At 36.3% G+C, this 16,731-nt stretch overlaps 1 protein-coding gene across 9 annotated transcripts in view; it reads right to left on the reverse strand.

Annotated features, from left to right (window-relative positions):
* Positions 1-16,731, reverse strand: part of ENOX2 (ecto-NOX disulfide-thiol exchanger 2) — a 371,622-nt gene that overhangs the window by 93,164 nt on the left and 261,727 nt on the right. For all 9 annotated transcript variants that reach the window (XM_081276994.1, XM_081277001.1, XM_081276999.1 and 6 more), the window contains one exon: positions 6,000-6,114. In XM_081276994.1, coding sequence (XP_081133120.1) covers positions 6,000-6,114 — 115 coding nt within the window. The remainder of the gene's footprint in view (positions 1-5,999; positions 6,115-16,731) is intronic.

Consider the following 16,731-nt stretch of genomic DNA (forward strand, 5'->3'; position numbering starts at 1 on the left):
GGTGGCTAGTGTCTGTGTGGTGCTCCTCTGTAATATCCTTTGTTTGGTATACTGCTATTGTGAATGTACTGAGATTCTTTACTGGATGCTTCAGGCTATCCTCAGAAAATGCCTTTTGTGTGTGTGTGTCTGAATAAAAATTGAATTAATAGGCAACTCTGAGACTCACAGCTCTGGACATAGAGGTTCTGGGCCATAGGAACTACTCCCCTGATTGCTATTATTTTTGCCAGCCAGTGTTTGTTAGATAGCCCAATGGTCAGAGTCTGCATGCTTGAAGGTTGCTACATATACTGGTTGTTTCTGTTGGTTGTGGGGTGCAGAGCGTAAGGCTCAGAACTGTCATTGACTGTTGTAAATCAGTGAGGCCCCACTCTCCTCCATAGGGACTTCTTTGTAGCTGCAATATCTAAGCATTTGGTGGTTGCATGCATCGGTGGGGCCTGTGGGTGCAGGCTCTCTGTGGGCAGTCTTGGTACAGAAGTCTCCATACTGCCTGCTGAAGATAACTAGGGTTTTACTCACCACTGTGATGGGGGTAGAGTGTCATTTGGCCTGATTTTTCCTGAGCTCCTGTGGAAATTGTGGGGAGTGCTGGGTTAGCATGCCCCAGGAATGATTTCTTTTGGGGTCAGTTCCACCACATTCCCTTTGTACAGGGTGAGATGGGGATTTGGTAGCTTTCACCTAGCAGCAATCCCTCTACAAATCCCTTCTAGAGGGATTACTGGGGAAAACCTGTTTCAGAGATATTATCCTGGCTTTATTTGTTACTATCTGTTGGTGGGGGAAATCTGTGCTGATTTAATTTCTTCAAGAGAAACCGGCTAGTTGTAGACTCCACAAAATGGCTACCGTGCATGGCAGATTTTTGCCTACAATTTCAGTTGAACTGTGTGATCTCCTTCACTGTCTTTGGTGCTACTGTTCTGTTTTAACTTGGTATGATTTTCCTTCCAGCTATTGTTAAGGAAGTAAGCTTATGGGTTTTTTCTCTCCCTCTTTCTTTCTTACCCCTCCCCTGATACCACTCTTGTCAGGGTTCAGGGTCAAGGAATTCTTTCCTTATTTTCTGCTTCAGTATATGTTTGCCACTGGGACTAAAAGAACTGCCCAGAACAATTTTAGGGGAGGAGAAGTTTATTTGGGGGCTCATGGTTTCAGAGGTATCAGTCCATAGGCAGCAGAGTCTATTCCTTAGGGCTTGAAGTGAGCTGAACATAATGGAGGAAGAGTGTAGCAGAGGGAAGCAGCTCACAAGTGGTCAGAAAGGGGGGAGAGGGAGAGGGAGAGGGAGAGGGAGAGGGAGAGAGAGAGAGAGAGAGAGAGAGAGAGAGAGAGAGAGAGAGACAGAGAGATCTCCACTCACCAGATACAAATATATAACCCAAAGCTACACCCCCAATTCTCACCTCCTCCAGCCATACCCCACTTGCCTTCAGTTACCACTCAATTAATCCCATCAGGTGATTAATTCACTTAATGGGTTAAGTAAGGCTCTCATAACCCAATAATTTCTTCCCTAGACCTTCTTGCATTTTCTCACATGTGAGCTTTTGGGGACACCTCACATCCAAACCATAACAGTAACCAAATTCTAAGTCCCTTCAAGTCTCAAGTTGTCTAACATTGAGTTTTAGGGTATTTACTCTTTCACCCACCTCTCTGGTCAGCTATTCTTTCACTACTTCATTTCTGGGCTGTGGTAGGGCCAAAAGTTGCTGCCTAGATCTGCTTTGCCATCTTCTAAATCCTCTAACTCCTATGATAACTATTCTTCTTCTACTTCCTCTCGCTGCAAAGTTCTATATTCACCCCTTTGATCTTCTTTCTTTCTCTTGCCGTTCATAATCATTTATTCATATTCTCAGAGCTTCAGTCAACATCTCAACACCACATTTTTCTATTCTTTCAACTTTCTTGAATTCTGACTTGAATACAAATCCTTCCCTTTTCCTAACCATTTTCTTTCTGAGGCCTATGTCATTATATAGTACAAATCAGTCCCATCCATCAGTCTATTATGTCAGTATACTGCTATGGATTGAATTGTGTCTCCTTCATAAAAAAGATATGTTGAAGCTCTAAGAATGTGATTTTATTTGAGAACAGGGTATTTACAGAGGTAATGAAATTACAATAAAGTCATTAGGGTGGGTCCTGATCCAATATGATTGGTGTTCTTACAGAAAAGAGAAATTTTGGTAGAGACAGAGATGCACACAGAAGAATGCCATGTGAACACAAAGGCAGAGATTGGGGTATTACATGTCAAAGAATGCCAAAGATTTCTGCAAATAATCAGAAGCTAGGGGAGAGACACAGAATAGATTTTTCCTCACAGCTCTCAGAAGGAACCAGCTCTGCTGATACCTTGATCTTGAATTTCTCACCTCCAAAACTGTGAGACAATAAATACCTGTTACTTAAATCTCCCAATTTGTGGTACTCATGGGAGATTTAGTGAATATAACATAAATCCCCCACTTTCCCAGACTAGAAAGCCTATTCATTCCAGGATCTTCCTTCTTCTTCATCATTTATATCCTAATCTCATGCCAAAGATTTTAGTACATTCCTATAAAAATGACTTCCAACATCTTTAACCTTATATTCTCCATTGCTTCCTTTAATTCTACCTTTTCCCCCAGTTCCTATTGCCATCACTCTAGTCCCAAACTTCATCATTTCACATCTCAAATACTATAAAACCCTCTAGCTGGTCTTGCTTCATGTACAATTGTCTTCTAAAATGTACAATTCATGTTACTTTCATTGTGTTAGTGCTATGCTCAAGATATGCATACAGTCTCATATTGCCTACTTTACTAAATCTAAACTTGTCATTCATGGTTCCCCAGAATTTGGGCCCTTATTGCCCACTCAATCTTTTATCCCTCTATACACATCACACTTATTTCTGCCTTTGAACCCTGATCTATTACTCATCCCCCTTATCAGATGTTTTCTTACTTTTGTTCCTTTTTCCAAACCTGTTTACTTTTAATTCCCTGATGGATTTTCACCGTCTGTGACTACACTGGTCCACAGTGATATTTCTTGCCCTTGTTGCATTGCAATCAGTACTTTTTTAGTTTAGAACCCAGTGATTATATCTATTTTCAGTAGATTTACACACATTTGCATCTATATTTCCACCAGTTTACAGGACATATTGTTTGATGGTCAAACTCTTAAAGAGAGAATAATGGGAAGTGGAGGATTGGGGAGGAAAAATGAGATCAGATATTAAGGGAAAAGAAAACTTTCACTAGAACAATGAAGGAGAATTAGTCCAAGTCAACATTTTCCAAATAAGCTTTCTGGACCATCAGCATTTAAATCATTGAGGATGCCTAATAAGATGCTGATTCCCAGACACCAATAAAGACCTACTGGATCAGTCTCTGCAGCCCAGAAATCTAAAATTTCATGGGTAATTCAAATGATTCTTACACATACCAATTCTGAGAACCATTAGTCTAATTGAAGAAAGCAGACGATAGATGCTGAAAGGGAACAGCTGCTCTTAAGCTTTACTGAGTACATGTATTTTCCATCATAGCTAACAATAGAATAAAATAATTTTGCAATATCGTGATTTGCTTTGGTGTGATTGTCCCCCTTTGCTTTGAGTACAATAGTTCTTTCTTCCATGGAAAAAGTATTTCAAGTACTTCATCACAAATATGGGCTAAGACAGTGTCTGGAAGAAGAGAAATATTTGCAGCACTCCAAGGAAAGGTAACTGGTTTTACTTTTTTGGGAGAAGTAAAATATAATCAGGGATACACTATAGGGTCCCGGAATTCAAATTTGGTAGCATAGAGAGAGAAGACAACAATTCTGAGACATAATTGCTTAAGCTTTTAATTGGAACCGAGTGATAGCTAAAACATGTACCTGATTTAGATAAAAATGGAGAATACTCTCACTAGCTCACATTGAGCAGGATTTCTGCAATTGAGTACTATAGAAGTGAGATAACAGAATTAGATACGATCGAAGGGAAGAAAAATGCACAAAAGTCCTTGAATTAAAATGAATTGAAACCTTCTGGGAGAAAAGCTATTTGGTAAGCTCCATTAAGTCTATTGTAGATAGCTTTATTTGACAAAGCAGCATCCTGGCATGTGGAACAGGAAAGAAAATAGCTATAAGATGATCTGTCAGGGAGTTTCCAGTCTCTAAACGAATAAGATTCTGTGCAGTAGCCAATACAGCTTTTAACTCTAAAGAGATACAGAATCAAAATGCAATTATATAACCCTAGTAAGTGCATTCAATCTGAATCTCCCACACACCCTTCCCTCCCCCAATAACTCCTCAAACACTGCAATTTATCAAGTGGATGTTCAAAATTATGGTTGCATTTATTTCACAGAAACACTGGATAAACACTGTATACAATATTGTAGATACTGAGGTAGAGATAATTCTATAAATTATATATTAACCAGCTATAAAACATCCAAGTTATGCACTTAAATAATTTGAATAGCTCAATTACCATTAAAGTCTTTTGTTTACTTTGACTATAAATTTATAGTATTTATTTGCAGTAATTATTTTTCTATTCTGAAATGCCACCTAACCACTGATTATAAAGAGTTTACTTAATATACATAGTAGTTTGAATGTTCAGGGATCCAGAAGATGGCAAAAATAGAGGAAATTCAGATTTAACATCAAATGAATACCTCTTTAAAATCATGACTTGCTGTTTTCCTTTCCTTAGGAGTTTCTATTCATGGAGTAAAAATTCTAAGACCACTCAAGTGGATACAGTGTTTCTGACTTCAATATACAAGTACTGGAACCAGAAAACTCAGATTTGAATTATAATCAACCAATCTCTTTTCACTCTGCTCCCTTACACACATCAGGGGCAGTATACCACTGTATATCTAATATCTGCCAGAGTACTTGGCATGTAACAGTTATTAGATGAATGAACTCACTTAACCATCACAAATCCTGGTTATATCATTTTTATAATGTACAGATTATAATGTGGAAGCTGAGGGTCAGTGGGGGACAAGTCCTTCTCAGGTCAAGAAGGACAGAACAGGGGCTAGAACTGAGGTTTCTAACGAGTGCATTTTCCACTGTACCTTCTTATAAGGTAACTCCTAAGATTGTCTGGAATGGTTTCCCTGAAAAGGCTGGTTTTCTATATCTCCCCATGATAATCTTCCATCCAATATGGTTCATTATGAAATTGAAGAGCAGAGTATTATTCTATTGTTCAAAAAGTTCGCACTATGGGTCCTACTGGGGACTCACCCCATGGCTTCTGTCTCACAGTAAGGTCCTAACTATATTAGGTTAAAGCAAAAGCCTTTACCCAGACAACTGTGGACTTCTCTTTGCTTCCCAATATATCTCCAAGTGACCATAATGGAAGGCAATAAATATGTAGATTGTCATAAGTTACAGATATTTCTCTTTAATTTATGGATCTTCTTTTAACTTTATGGCTTCTTTAATACAAATATTTAATTTTTATGCAGATATATTTATTAAAATTATTTATTATTTCTTTTTTGTAGCCTTCACCTCAAATTATAAAACCAACTTCTTCTTTTCATGATTTCTTTTGGTGTACATATTTTGTTAACATTTAAATCTATATCTGTTATTAATTTCAGTGTAAAGTCAAAGTGATGTAGTATTAACACATGGGCTCTCTCATGCTTTCTATTTCAGAACATGTTATTAACAAATTAAAACCAAAATATAGAACACTGCTGCCTAAATACCTGGTGCTTCTTGGAAAAAAAAACTTTTATTTAGGCATTTCAATGGAAGATTGGGTAAATGAAAACCACAGAAAATCCTATAGACACGATGGTGATATTTAACTAAAGGCCCCATAAATTATTTCTATTCGATGTCCAGTCTTGTGGGTTGATACCCATATCTTACTTTGTGTTAAAGGTTTAAAAATATTGCCCCAAAAGATGTTTGCTAAATAAAACAAAACAAACATTTTTTACCTGATTCTTCAGTTTCTTTGGTTTCTGTTGTTTCTTCTATTTCATCATCAGACATTTCCATTTCTTCTTCTCGCCTGATTCCCATTAATTCATCATTGTGAATGTTGCGAATTTCCTAAGGTTAAAAAGTATGCTTTTAAGGTAGGAAAGCCTTAATAATGTTGAGGAAATGAGTAGAGTTAAAAATAATATAATGCAGCTTTTTTGGACATATTTTTAAAATCTCAGCATTCTTTAGGCAAAGGCAAAAGAGCATATTGAGACAAAACAGTCTTATTAGAGAAAGCACACTTGGGTATACTGTGTCTTTCATTGAGCTTTCTTTGCAGACCCAGAGCTCTGACAGTCTATAATTCTTATTTCCCTCCCCACATTAGAAATTGCTTTTGGACATAAAAGGCTCCTCATCTCTTACTCATGCAGATTTCTGGACTTTTTCTTAAGGTTTTTGCCATTTTCGCCTTCCCATGTTGGACACTTTAATTTTGCTGCTTGCCATCTTTTTCCCTCTCTTACAGTTTTACTCGACAGAATTCTTAATTGAATTCTTGAAGTTTTAGAAGTTATGGTAAAAATGAGCTGTCAGGAGTAAACTCCTCCCAGACAAACCCTCTCATAGATAATAACTATAATCTTTGAACAAAACACAAAACAAAACAAAACCTGTAAATCCTCCATGTCATTGGAGAGTCAACAAAAGCAGGCATATTTTGAAGAGGAGCTGACACTTGGAGGAAGAGAACAGCATAAGATGAGTCTCAATTTTTAAAGGGCCTTTTAGTCTGAGAGCAGACCAGAGTTAGCTACTCACAGGGTGGCTATATTTGTAATAAACAACCCAGTATTTGTGGTCTAAATAACTCAAGGAGAGAGGTTAAGGCAATGACAGGCACTAGAAAATGAGGAGGGTATTTCAAAAGGAGAAAATGAGAGAGAAAGGGAGGGAGGGAGGGGGAGAGAGAGGGGAGGGAGGAAGGGAGGAAGAGAGAGAGAGAGAGAGAGAGAGAGAGAGAGAGAATGAGAGTGAGAATGAATGAGAATATGCAAGATAGTGAGCACTTCAAATTCTGTATATGAGATCTGTTCAAATTTTTGCATGGCCTCTCATCCATGAGAGCACAGGAATTTTCTACACAGGATCACTAAGGTTAAAATCTCTGAAATGACATTTTTCAAAAATACTTTTTATAATTGTAGGTGGATACAATACCTTTATTTTATTTATTTATCTTTATGTGGTGCTGAGGATCGAACCCAGGGCTTCACATGTGCTAGGCAAGCACACTATCACTGAGCTATAACCCCAGCCTTGAAATGATATTTAAGCTGCCACCCAAAAGAAAGGATTTCCAGCGTGAATTGAACGAAACAAATTCACCATTAAAACAAAACAAGATCAACGGTTTTAGAAGGATATAACAGGATTTAGAATCTTTAAAACATAATATTCATACTTATTCAGGATAATGTCTAAAATATTTGATATATGAAGAACCATGATGAGATGGTCCATTTCCAAGAGGAAGGATAATCAGCAGAAACCAACTTTAAAATAATGCAGATGTGGTAATTAACAAAGAATTGAATTAAACCAGCTATTATAACTATGTTCAATGATATAAAGGAAATATGCTCACAATGAATAAAAAGATAGGGAATCTTGGTAGAAGGTCAAAAACTTTAAAAATGAGTCAAAATTTCTGGGTCAAAGGTATGAAAATAAGAAAGCCAAGAGTGGTTTGTCTGGAAATTTAAAAAGCCAAAAAAAAAATTCTTTTTCTGATACGTATGTATTATATTTTCCATATTTCTTTTATATAATTGAGTATAGATATAATAGCTGTTTTAATTCCTTATCTGCTGATTATCACATCTGGGTAATTCCAAAATTGAAAAAATATAATACCCCAAATAAAAATAATTGGATGAGCCTAAAAGCAGAATAGAGATGGCAGAATAAAGAGAGAACTTAAACATAGAATAATACATATGTGTTCAATTTGAAGAACATGAGAAAATATGTACAGCTAAAAGGTAGATGTACATAAAATACACAATTTTATAATATATACATATATATTAAAATTTTTAAATAACAGAAGCTCAGAGAATTGTCTGCTTGCACTGATTACTCAAAGGTCTAACCTACATGTAAATGAAATTCCAGAGAGAATGATTTGAAAATATGTGAAGAAATAATGGTTGATAGCTTCTCAAATCTGATGAAAGACACCAATCTACATATTCAAAGAGATTAGTTAATTCCAAGCGGGATATGTGTGGAGAAAAGGATGTCTAGGAACAAGAGAAAAGAGAAATTCTTGAAAGCAGATAGAGGAAAACACAACATTATATAGAGGGGAATAATTTCAAGAATTTTCATTTCTTTCAGAAATGATAAAACCAAGAACTCAGTGGAATATTACCTTTAAAGTTTAAATAAATATATTCATTTGTTCAGAATTCTGTATGCAGAGAAAAAGATAAGTATATTTTTTTCAAACAAAAGTAAATGTAAGAATTCATCACCAAGAGACCTGTACTATAGAAAATGCTGAAGAAAGTTTTTCATGCTTTAGAGACAAGCTACCTGATATAAATAAAGCTCTTCAGGAAGACATGAAGAACATTGCAAATTATCAAGATCATACTGGGAAAGTCACATTAGAAAAAGTAAACATGGTAACTGTGCATTTTGGAGCAGCTCAAAATCATTTAAAGGCTATTTAATGCCTGTCAGAGGCCCCTTAGTTCTGAGTTGCAAATTCCTTGCCTAGATTGACCCCTATTAGGTTTCATACAGAAAGTATCCAAAGCTGTCAGGTAAAAATTGCCACCATTTGTGGGGATTATATATATTTAAAATGGATTTCTTAATAATTAACACTGCAATTAGTCACTATTCCAACTAAGTTTCTCCTTTTTTATTCCTCTTATCAATAAAAAATAATGATTTCTATTTCAGGTTAAGTTTTTATTAAATAAATAAGAGGCCCTTTAAAAGGTGAGCTATTCAGTATCATTGCAAAGTTAAGAAGTAATAGAGGGGGCTGGGATTGTGGCTCAGCGGTAGAGTGCTCGCCTAGCACAGGTGGGACCTGGGTTTGATCCTCAGCACCACATAAAAATAAAGGCATTGTGTTGTGTTCATCTATACCTAAAAAATAAATATTTTTTAAAAAGAAGTAATAGAAAAATCAGATGCTAATATAGCATCTTCCATGTACTGCAGGTGTATTATTTTAAATAGAATAAAATAATGACTAGCTTGAGAAAAATGAACTTTAAACATCTGTGTCATAAGAGAGATTTATTATGTCTTATTCCAACTCATCGCACAGAGAAAAATAAAGGAATTTCTTATTGCTGTGACTCATTCTATCTCAGGAGACTGAATTTCAGTTATCATCAGAGCTGTTACTGGAAAGGTGATTATAATGAGGTTTGACATTGGCAAATTACAGTATTGTACAACTTACTGCATGAGGAAAAGTTGTGGCTTTCTAGATGACTAACAAAAATGTACACTGTCAGAAGGTATAAACAGAGATCAACTCTCAATTCACACATGTCACACAACCCTGGGGATGTTAGTGTTTCCCAGAAGGATTATGTTCCTTCTAGGGAAATATCCCAGGGCAGGAAAATCTGAGAGCTAAGACACTTCCTGTAGCTGCTCAACATCCACAAAACATCTTTGTGTTTCTAGCTGACAAGAAACCATAATCTCTTCTTAGAAATATAAAAAGTTCAGTCACTATGTGATATGGCTTATCTAGATGTCTTTCACAACCTCAAAACTCCCTAGAAATATAACAGACTTAGGGGCAAATTTTACCTAAATGCTTCAAAATACTCTAGAAACAAGAATTACCATTTGCTTTAGCAGACAATGAAATGAGGGTAAGAAAAAAAAGGAAGTTTGCTCTAAGTTGTTCAGTTAAGTAAATTAGCAGAGCTCAGAGTCCTCTACCCACTAATCAACTGTTGTAAGCTATAAAGAAAGACTCATAGCATTATTCTTCTACAAATATCCAATACTAAGTCACACAAATGCTATAAAAGCAAAGATAACAGCAGAGGTTATGGGGTACCATACTAAAGTGAAGTCATAGGAATCACTTAGTAAATGACTATACCTCCAAGAAAAATGAGTGAGATCCTAATTCTTTGAAAACCTTACCATTATAGCATTTTATAATTGAGATACCCATTTTCTGCATCTCTGGTTAGATAAGAAAAGCTCTACTTTGGGAAGCAAACCCTAACCAATACCTTCAGAGTGAGGGGTTATAAGATGGCATGTGTCTGGAAAAGGTGCTTTACCTAGATCAGACGTAGGTATATAAAAGGAAAGGATTCTAAGCCACTGAAGTACAGACAGAAAAGAAAATTGCTACCTCTCTGTTTTTCTAGAGCTGAAACTAAAAGAGCACCAATGCCATGCAAAACCATTTTTGGGAATTTGCATATGTAAATCTCTACCAGAAAACAACCAAGTCACGACACTAACAGTACATCAAATAAGGTAAGATGGCCCTTCTAAAGATTTTATGCTACTTTATTGCCCACTGTAGATATTTGCTATCATTCAGTTCAATAGTAAATTGTTAGTGATTTCTAAAATGGCACAATACTGTCTTTGCATCTGTTCTAATAGTTACTTTTTCAGAAGCTTAGGAATTCCTACTGCTCCACAATGGACAATGAAATGTACTTTCAGATGGAATTAAATTGAAACTCAAGACAGAGGGAAGTGCCTGAAAAGAATTACTTTTGCACTAGTTGGTGTTTTTGATTTATTATAAAGTAAGCAATCATAATTAATTACACATTAATTATCTAACAATAGTTTCACAAAAATTTATGTGGAATTAAATTCATCTTATTTGTATTTTATGATAGTAACATGATTACCAGAAAAATCAACATTCCTTATTAAATTTGTAACAAGATTCTACTTACCTGGATTTTCAACATTAACAGGAAACTTGGCAGGGAAAGGGTCATGAGGGAATGAAAAGGAACAGAGGACAGGGAGATAGCTTTCTATACTTATATTAGCAATTTGATTCTGAGGTATCATTTAATACAATGAAGCAAAGCACAAACACAGGTACTTGATCAATATATATTGTATGATATATAATGAAAATACAAATTAGGTTGTTTCAAATTGGGTTATAATTTTTTTTTTTTTTGGTAGCTGAAAGCCAACAGCCAATGTTAGTGCAAATGTGTCCTAAAACGAGGGTATGTGGATGGTTGGAATGTCTATCTGCAAACAGTTCTTCAGAGTTTGGAATGGTAGGCCTGCAAATCTAGAGAGAAAGTTATTTTATCAATCATACTATTTCATTTTACAAGAATACTAGCAATCATCAGGTCCCTTTTCCTCTGGCCAAGTGGTATAAAATCTGATATTAGGGAGGATGCAAGGGACTATCTCTTCAGTTTCTCCTGCTGTGGCTCTAGTTTTTATATATCATCCAAGGTCTAGCCTTTGGTGTAGGGCATGCTTCAGAGACACAAAAATTTTTAATGATTCTGTAGAAAAAATAGAGTTTCTTTGTGGATTAGTCTCTGTGTCCTCTATTCTATACCATTGGTCCACCCGCCTGTTTTGGTACCAGTACCATGCTGTTTTTGTCACTATTGCTCTGTAATATAGTTTGAAGTCTGGTATTGCTATACCACCTGATTCACACTTCCTGTTTAGTATTGCTTTTGCTATTCTGGGTCTTTTATTTTTCCATTTGAATTTCATGATTGCTTTATCTATTTCTACAAGAAATGCCGTTGGGATTTTGATTGGCATTGCATTAAACCTATAGAGAACTTTAGGTAATATCGCCATTTTGATAACGTTAGTTCTGCCTATCCATGAACAGGGTATATTTTTCCATCTTCTAAGATCTTCTTCTACTTCTCTCTTTAGGGTTCTGTAGTTTTCATTGTATAAATCTTTCACCTCTTTTGTTAGGTTGATTCCCAAGTATTTTATTTTTTTGAGGATATTGTGAATGGAGTGTTTTTCCTCATTTCCGTTTCAGAAGTTTTGTCGCTGATATACAGAAATGCCTTTGATTTATGCGTGTTGATTTTATATCCTGCCACTTTGCTGAATTCATTCCACAAAGTTACAACTATCTTATTTTTGATAAAGGGGCTAAAAGCATGCAATGGAGGAAGGATAACATCTTCAACAAATGGTGTTGGGAAAACTGGAAATCCATATGCAACAAAATGAAACTGAATCCCTTTCTCTCGCCATGCACAAAAGTTAACTCAAAATGGATCAAGGAGCTTGATATCAAATCAGAGACTCTGCGTCTGATAGAAGAAAAAGTTGGCTCCGATCTACATATTATGGGGTCGGGCTCCAAATTCCTTAATAGGACACCCATAGCACAAGAGTTAATAACAAGAATCAACAAATGGGACTTAATTAAACTTAAAAGTTTTTTCTCAGCAAGAGAAACAATAAGAGAGGTAAATAGGGAGCCTACATCCTGGGAACAAATTTTTACTCCTCACACTTCAGATAGAGCCCTAATATCCAGAGTATACAAAGAACTCAAAAAATTAGACAATAAGATAACAAATAACCCAATCAACAAATGGGCCAAGGACCTGAACAGACACTTCTCAGAGGAGGATATACAATCAATCAACAAGTACATGAAAAAATGCTCACCATCTCTAGTAGTCAGAGAAATGCAAATCAAAACCACCCTAAGATACCATCTCACTCCAGTAAGATTGGCAGCCACTATGAAGTCAAACAACAACAAGTGCTGGTGAGGATGTGGAGAAAAGGGTACACTTATACATTGCTGGTGGGACTGCAAATTGGTGTGGCCAATTTGGAAAGCAGTTTGGAGATTCCTGGGAAAGCTGGGAATGGAACCACCATTTGACCCTGCTATTGCCCTTCTCAGACTATTCCCTGAAGACCTTAAAAGAGCATGCTACAGGGATACTGCCACATTGATGTTCATAGCAGCACAATTCACAATAGCTAGACTGTGGAACCAACCCAGATGCCCTTCAATAGATGAATGGATTAAAAAAATGTGGCATTTATACACCATGGAGTATTACGCAGCACTAAAAAATGACAAAATCATGGAATTTGCAGGGAAATGGATGGCACTAGAGCAGATTATGCTTAGTGAAGCTAGCCAATCCCTAAAAAACAAATACCAAATGTCTTCTTTGATATAATGAGAGCAACTATGAACAGAGTAGGGAGGAAGAACAGGAAGAAAAGATTAACTTTAAACAGAGACATGAGATGGGAGGGAAAGAGAGAGAAAAGGGAAATTGCATGGAAATGAAGGGAGACCCTCACTGCTATACAAAATTACATATAAGAGGTTGTGAGAGGAATGGGAAAATAAACAAGGAGAGAAATGAATTACAGTAGATGGGGTAGAGAGAGAAGATGTGAGGGAAGGGGAGGGGGGATAGTAGGGGATAGAAAGGTAGCAGAATACAACAATTACTAATAGGGCATTATGTAAAATTGTGGATGTGTAACCGACGTGATTCTGCAATCTGCATTTGGGGTAAAATTGGGAGTTCATAACCCACTTCAAGCTAATGTATGAAATATGATATGTCAAGAGCTTTGTAATGTTGTGAACAACCAATAAAAAAATACATAAAAAAAAGAAAAAATAGAGTTTCAGTGACAGAGACAAATGCTAGTAGTCACTGTGGACACTAACTTTCATTAAGGGGTGGGACTTCAGCCTTCTCTTACTACCCTTTACAATTGTATTTGCAGGAAATCCACACACATATAAATCAGGAAAGTAAAGACATATTAGCAAATTAATTTGCCTGACATATGCTGCCAAAGTTAGTGCTTGAACTCCCCAAAGGTGAGGTCTTTTCCTTCTTGCTCCATACCCTGTCTCTGAGCAGAGTAAGGCAGTGTTGGCTGCTCATAGAAGGATGACAATGAAACAAATAACAGATATTTTATAACATGAGGAGGTGACCAACTAATTTTCCCCAAAGGCAACTGGTGAAAGGTTAAGCACCAGAAATTTCTACCATGATGAAATGCCTGACACATAAGTCGTAGCACTGATGCCAAGGTCAAGAAAAAGGCAGTCAAGTTTATTAAGTGTTGGGGATGCTTTGATTTTCCAGTGGGGTGCTAAGATGTGGCCACACTTTAAGAGGATAGTTTCTTCACTTTCCACAGGCTGCCTCCTTTCAGTCCTCACAGTGGCCTGCTATGAAGTGATAGTTTACAAAGGTAAAAAAACAAAAACAAAAATAATAACATGAACAAACAACAACTTAAGAGGCACCAATATAAAGTTTAGGGAACGCAATCAGTGGAAGGTCACCAGCTATATCCCACAGCTATATCCAGCTATATCCCAGTAAGTAGTTTTACTTACTGAGAATGAGATATACATGGTGGGCCTTAATTAAATCCAATTTAATAGATAATAAATATTTTGGGTTTTCCACAAAGTCTACAAAGCACAATATGAAACATATAGCTCTTGGCAAGTCATACTGGCTGTGTACTTTATCCTCATCACTCTGCCAAGGAAGCTCCATAACAATATTGGCTAATAGGGTGCATAGCTCTCAATTCTCTTCAGGCCCAGAGAAATGTCCATCTCACTGGCACAGCTATCTCTACTGTGAACCTCATTAAACTAAAGTATATTCCTACCACATAGGTAGACTTGATATATAACTAGTAGATCCCTGACAAATAATATCCATGGGGAATATTTTATTTCAATGCAGTTTACAAAAGGGTAATAGCTTGGAGGCCAGTGCTCTAACCAGAGGCTCCCTACCTTCTATAAAATGGCAACATTGTACTAGCAGGGCTTGCCTTAAAGGGTGGGGCTGGTCATATAGCTTCTTCTAACCCTAGGAGCAATACAAGTATATATGTATTGAAGGGAAGGAGGAGACAGTATAGACTGATTTAATGCCCAAACTGTTCTAACATCTAAAACTTTTTGAGGGCTGTTGTGATGCCATAGTAGAAGATTCCACTCCTATCTCATGTGACAGGTTGCAATCAAAATGCAGGTACACTATTGTATAAAATTACCTTTAAGCTATGTGTATAAAGTGCATATAAAGTATAAATGAATTTTCTATTCAGACTTGGGTCCCATCCACAGGAAATCTCATGTATTCACAAATATCCCCAAATCTGAAAAAACTCAAAATATGAAACACTTTGGCTCCAACCCTTTGGATAAGGGATACTTACCTTGTACTACTTTTCTACAATTGTTAAGACACTGAGCATTTTTTGTTCAACCTTTATTCTTCTGAACTAATGAGTTCAGATATTTGAAATTTAGTGTACAAAACTCCACTTCTCCTCTTGACCACTTTCATTCCCCTTTTAGCTCCCAGAGGGCAAAGACTATTTCATCCTGTGTTACTTGTCACAATGCCTGAGACAGAGAAAGTACTCAGTAAACCTTTGAATCCCAATGTTGAGTTTTGTTTGCAGAGGATCAACAACATGAGTTAGCCCTGAAATTCTAAACTCACTTTGTGCTACAGAAGGATAGCTGTTTCCTTTTTTTGCTCCTAATTGTTTTTAATAAGTAAAGATGCTATTGGCTTTTTATGGCCCTACCCAGTCATTGGACAGATGTCTTCAGGGATTTCTCTCTCAAATGACTCCCATATCCCTTTGCTGTGCCAGAATTGATGGCTCAGAGACTGTCATCAATTTATGAATGGAGTTTGGATCATGTTCTCCTAAATGTTCTTCATGGCTTTTGAACTGTTCCCACACAAATTGTCTCATGTATTCTCATGAAGGACACAGTGAAGAGATCACTGCCTTCATTTTAAAGGTTAGGAATCAAAGGCTTACCTAGGTTAAATCACTTTGTACCAGAGCTCAGAGTGAGAATTTTTAGTTCACTTGCTTGTTATGTAATTTCATGTGAATCACTTAACATTTCTGCATTTCAGTATTACATGTAAAACATGGATTCTATATCTACTCATTATCCCTTATCAAGTTGTTAATAATTAGGTGAAATACTATTTACATTTTCAAACTATTTACACATTTCTTAACTCATTTAATTTTCTAAGAGTGGTTTCATTATTTCCAATTTACAGATGGAGAAATAGAGACTGAGAAAGGCTGAATAACTTGTTTCAATATGCACAGCTACAAACATAGAGCTGAGATTTGAATTCATGATTGACTTTAAGTCTAATACTCTTTCCATTATACCATGTCTAACATGAGCCTACGTAGGTGAGATAATCAATGTGAATGTGCCACATAAATGTAGCTCAGTGGTAGAGCACTTGCCTAGCATGAGCTAGGTCCTGAATTTCATTCCCAGCACCACAAAAAAGTAAATGTTTTATAAATGATATGTAATTGTTAAAAAATATGACAACCTGCATTGATAGATACAATGAAATTGTTACCAGACTGATAAAGAGTACCCAGAAATGAAGTTGCTGCACATATAGATTGAAATATATCAGGACTGGGTAAGGAAGCTGCCCACAGAAACAGAAGAATTCATGGTATATATATAACACCATTTCCAAAGGTAGATCAGTGAAAACAAACTCCCATCTTGTTTTTTAAAAAATATTTATTTTTTATAGTTGTAATTGGACACAATAACTTTATTTTATTTATTTATATGTGGTGCTGAGGATGGAACCAAGGGCCTTGCATGTGTGAGGCGAGCAC

Source organism: Spermophilus citellus (assembly GCF_964194105.1).
Source record: "Spermophilus citellus genome assembly, chromosome: X".
Lineage (NCBI taxonomy): Eukaryota > Metazoa > Chordata > Mammalia > Rodentia > Sciuridae > Spermophilus > Spermophilus citellus.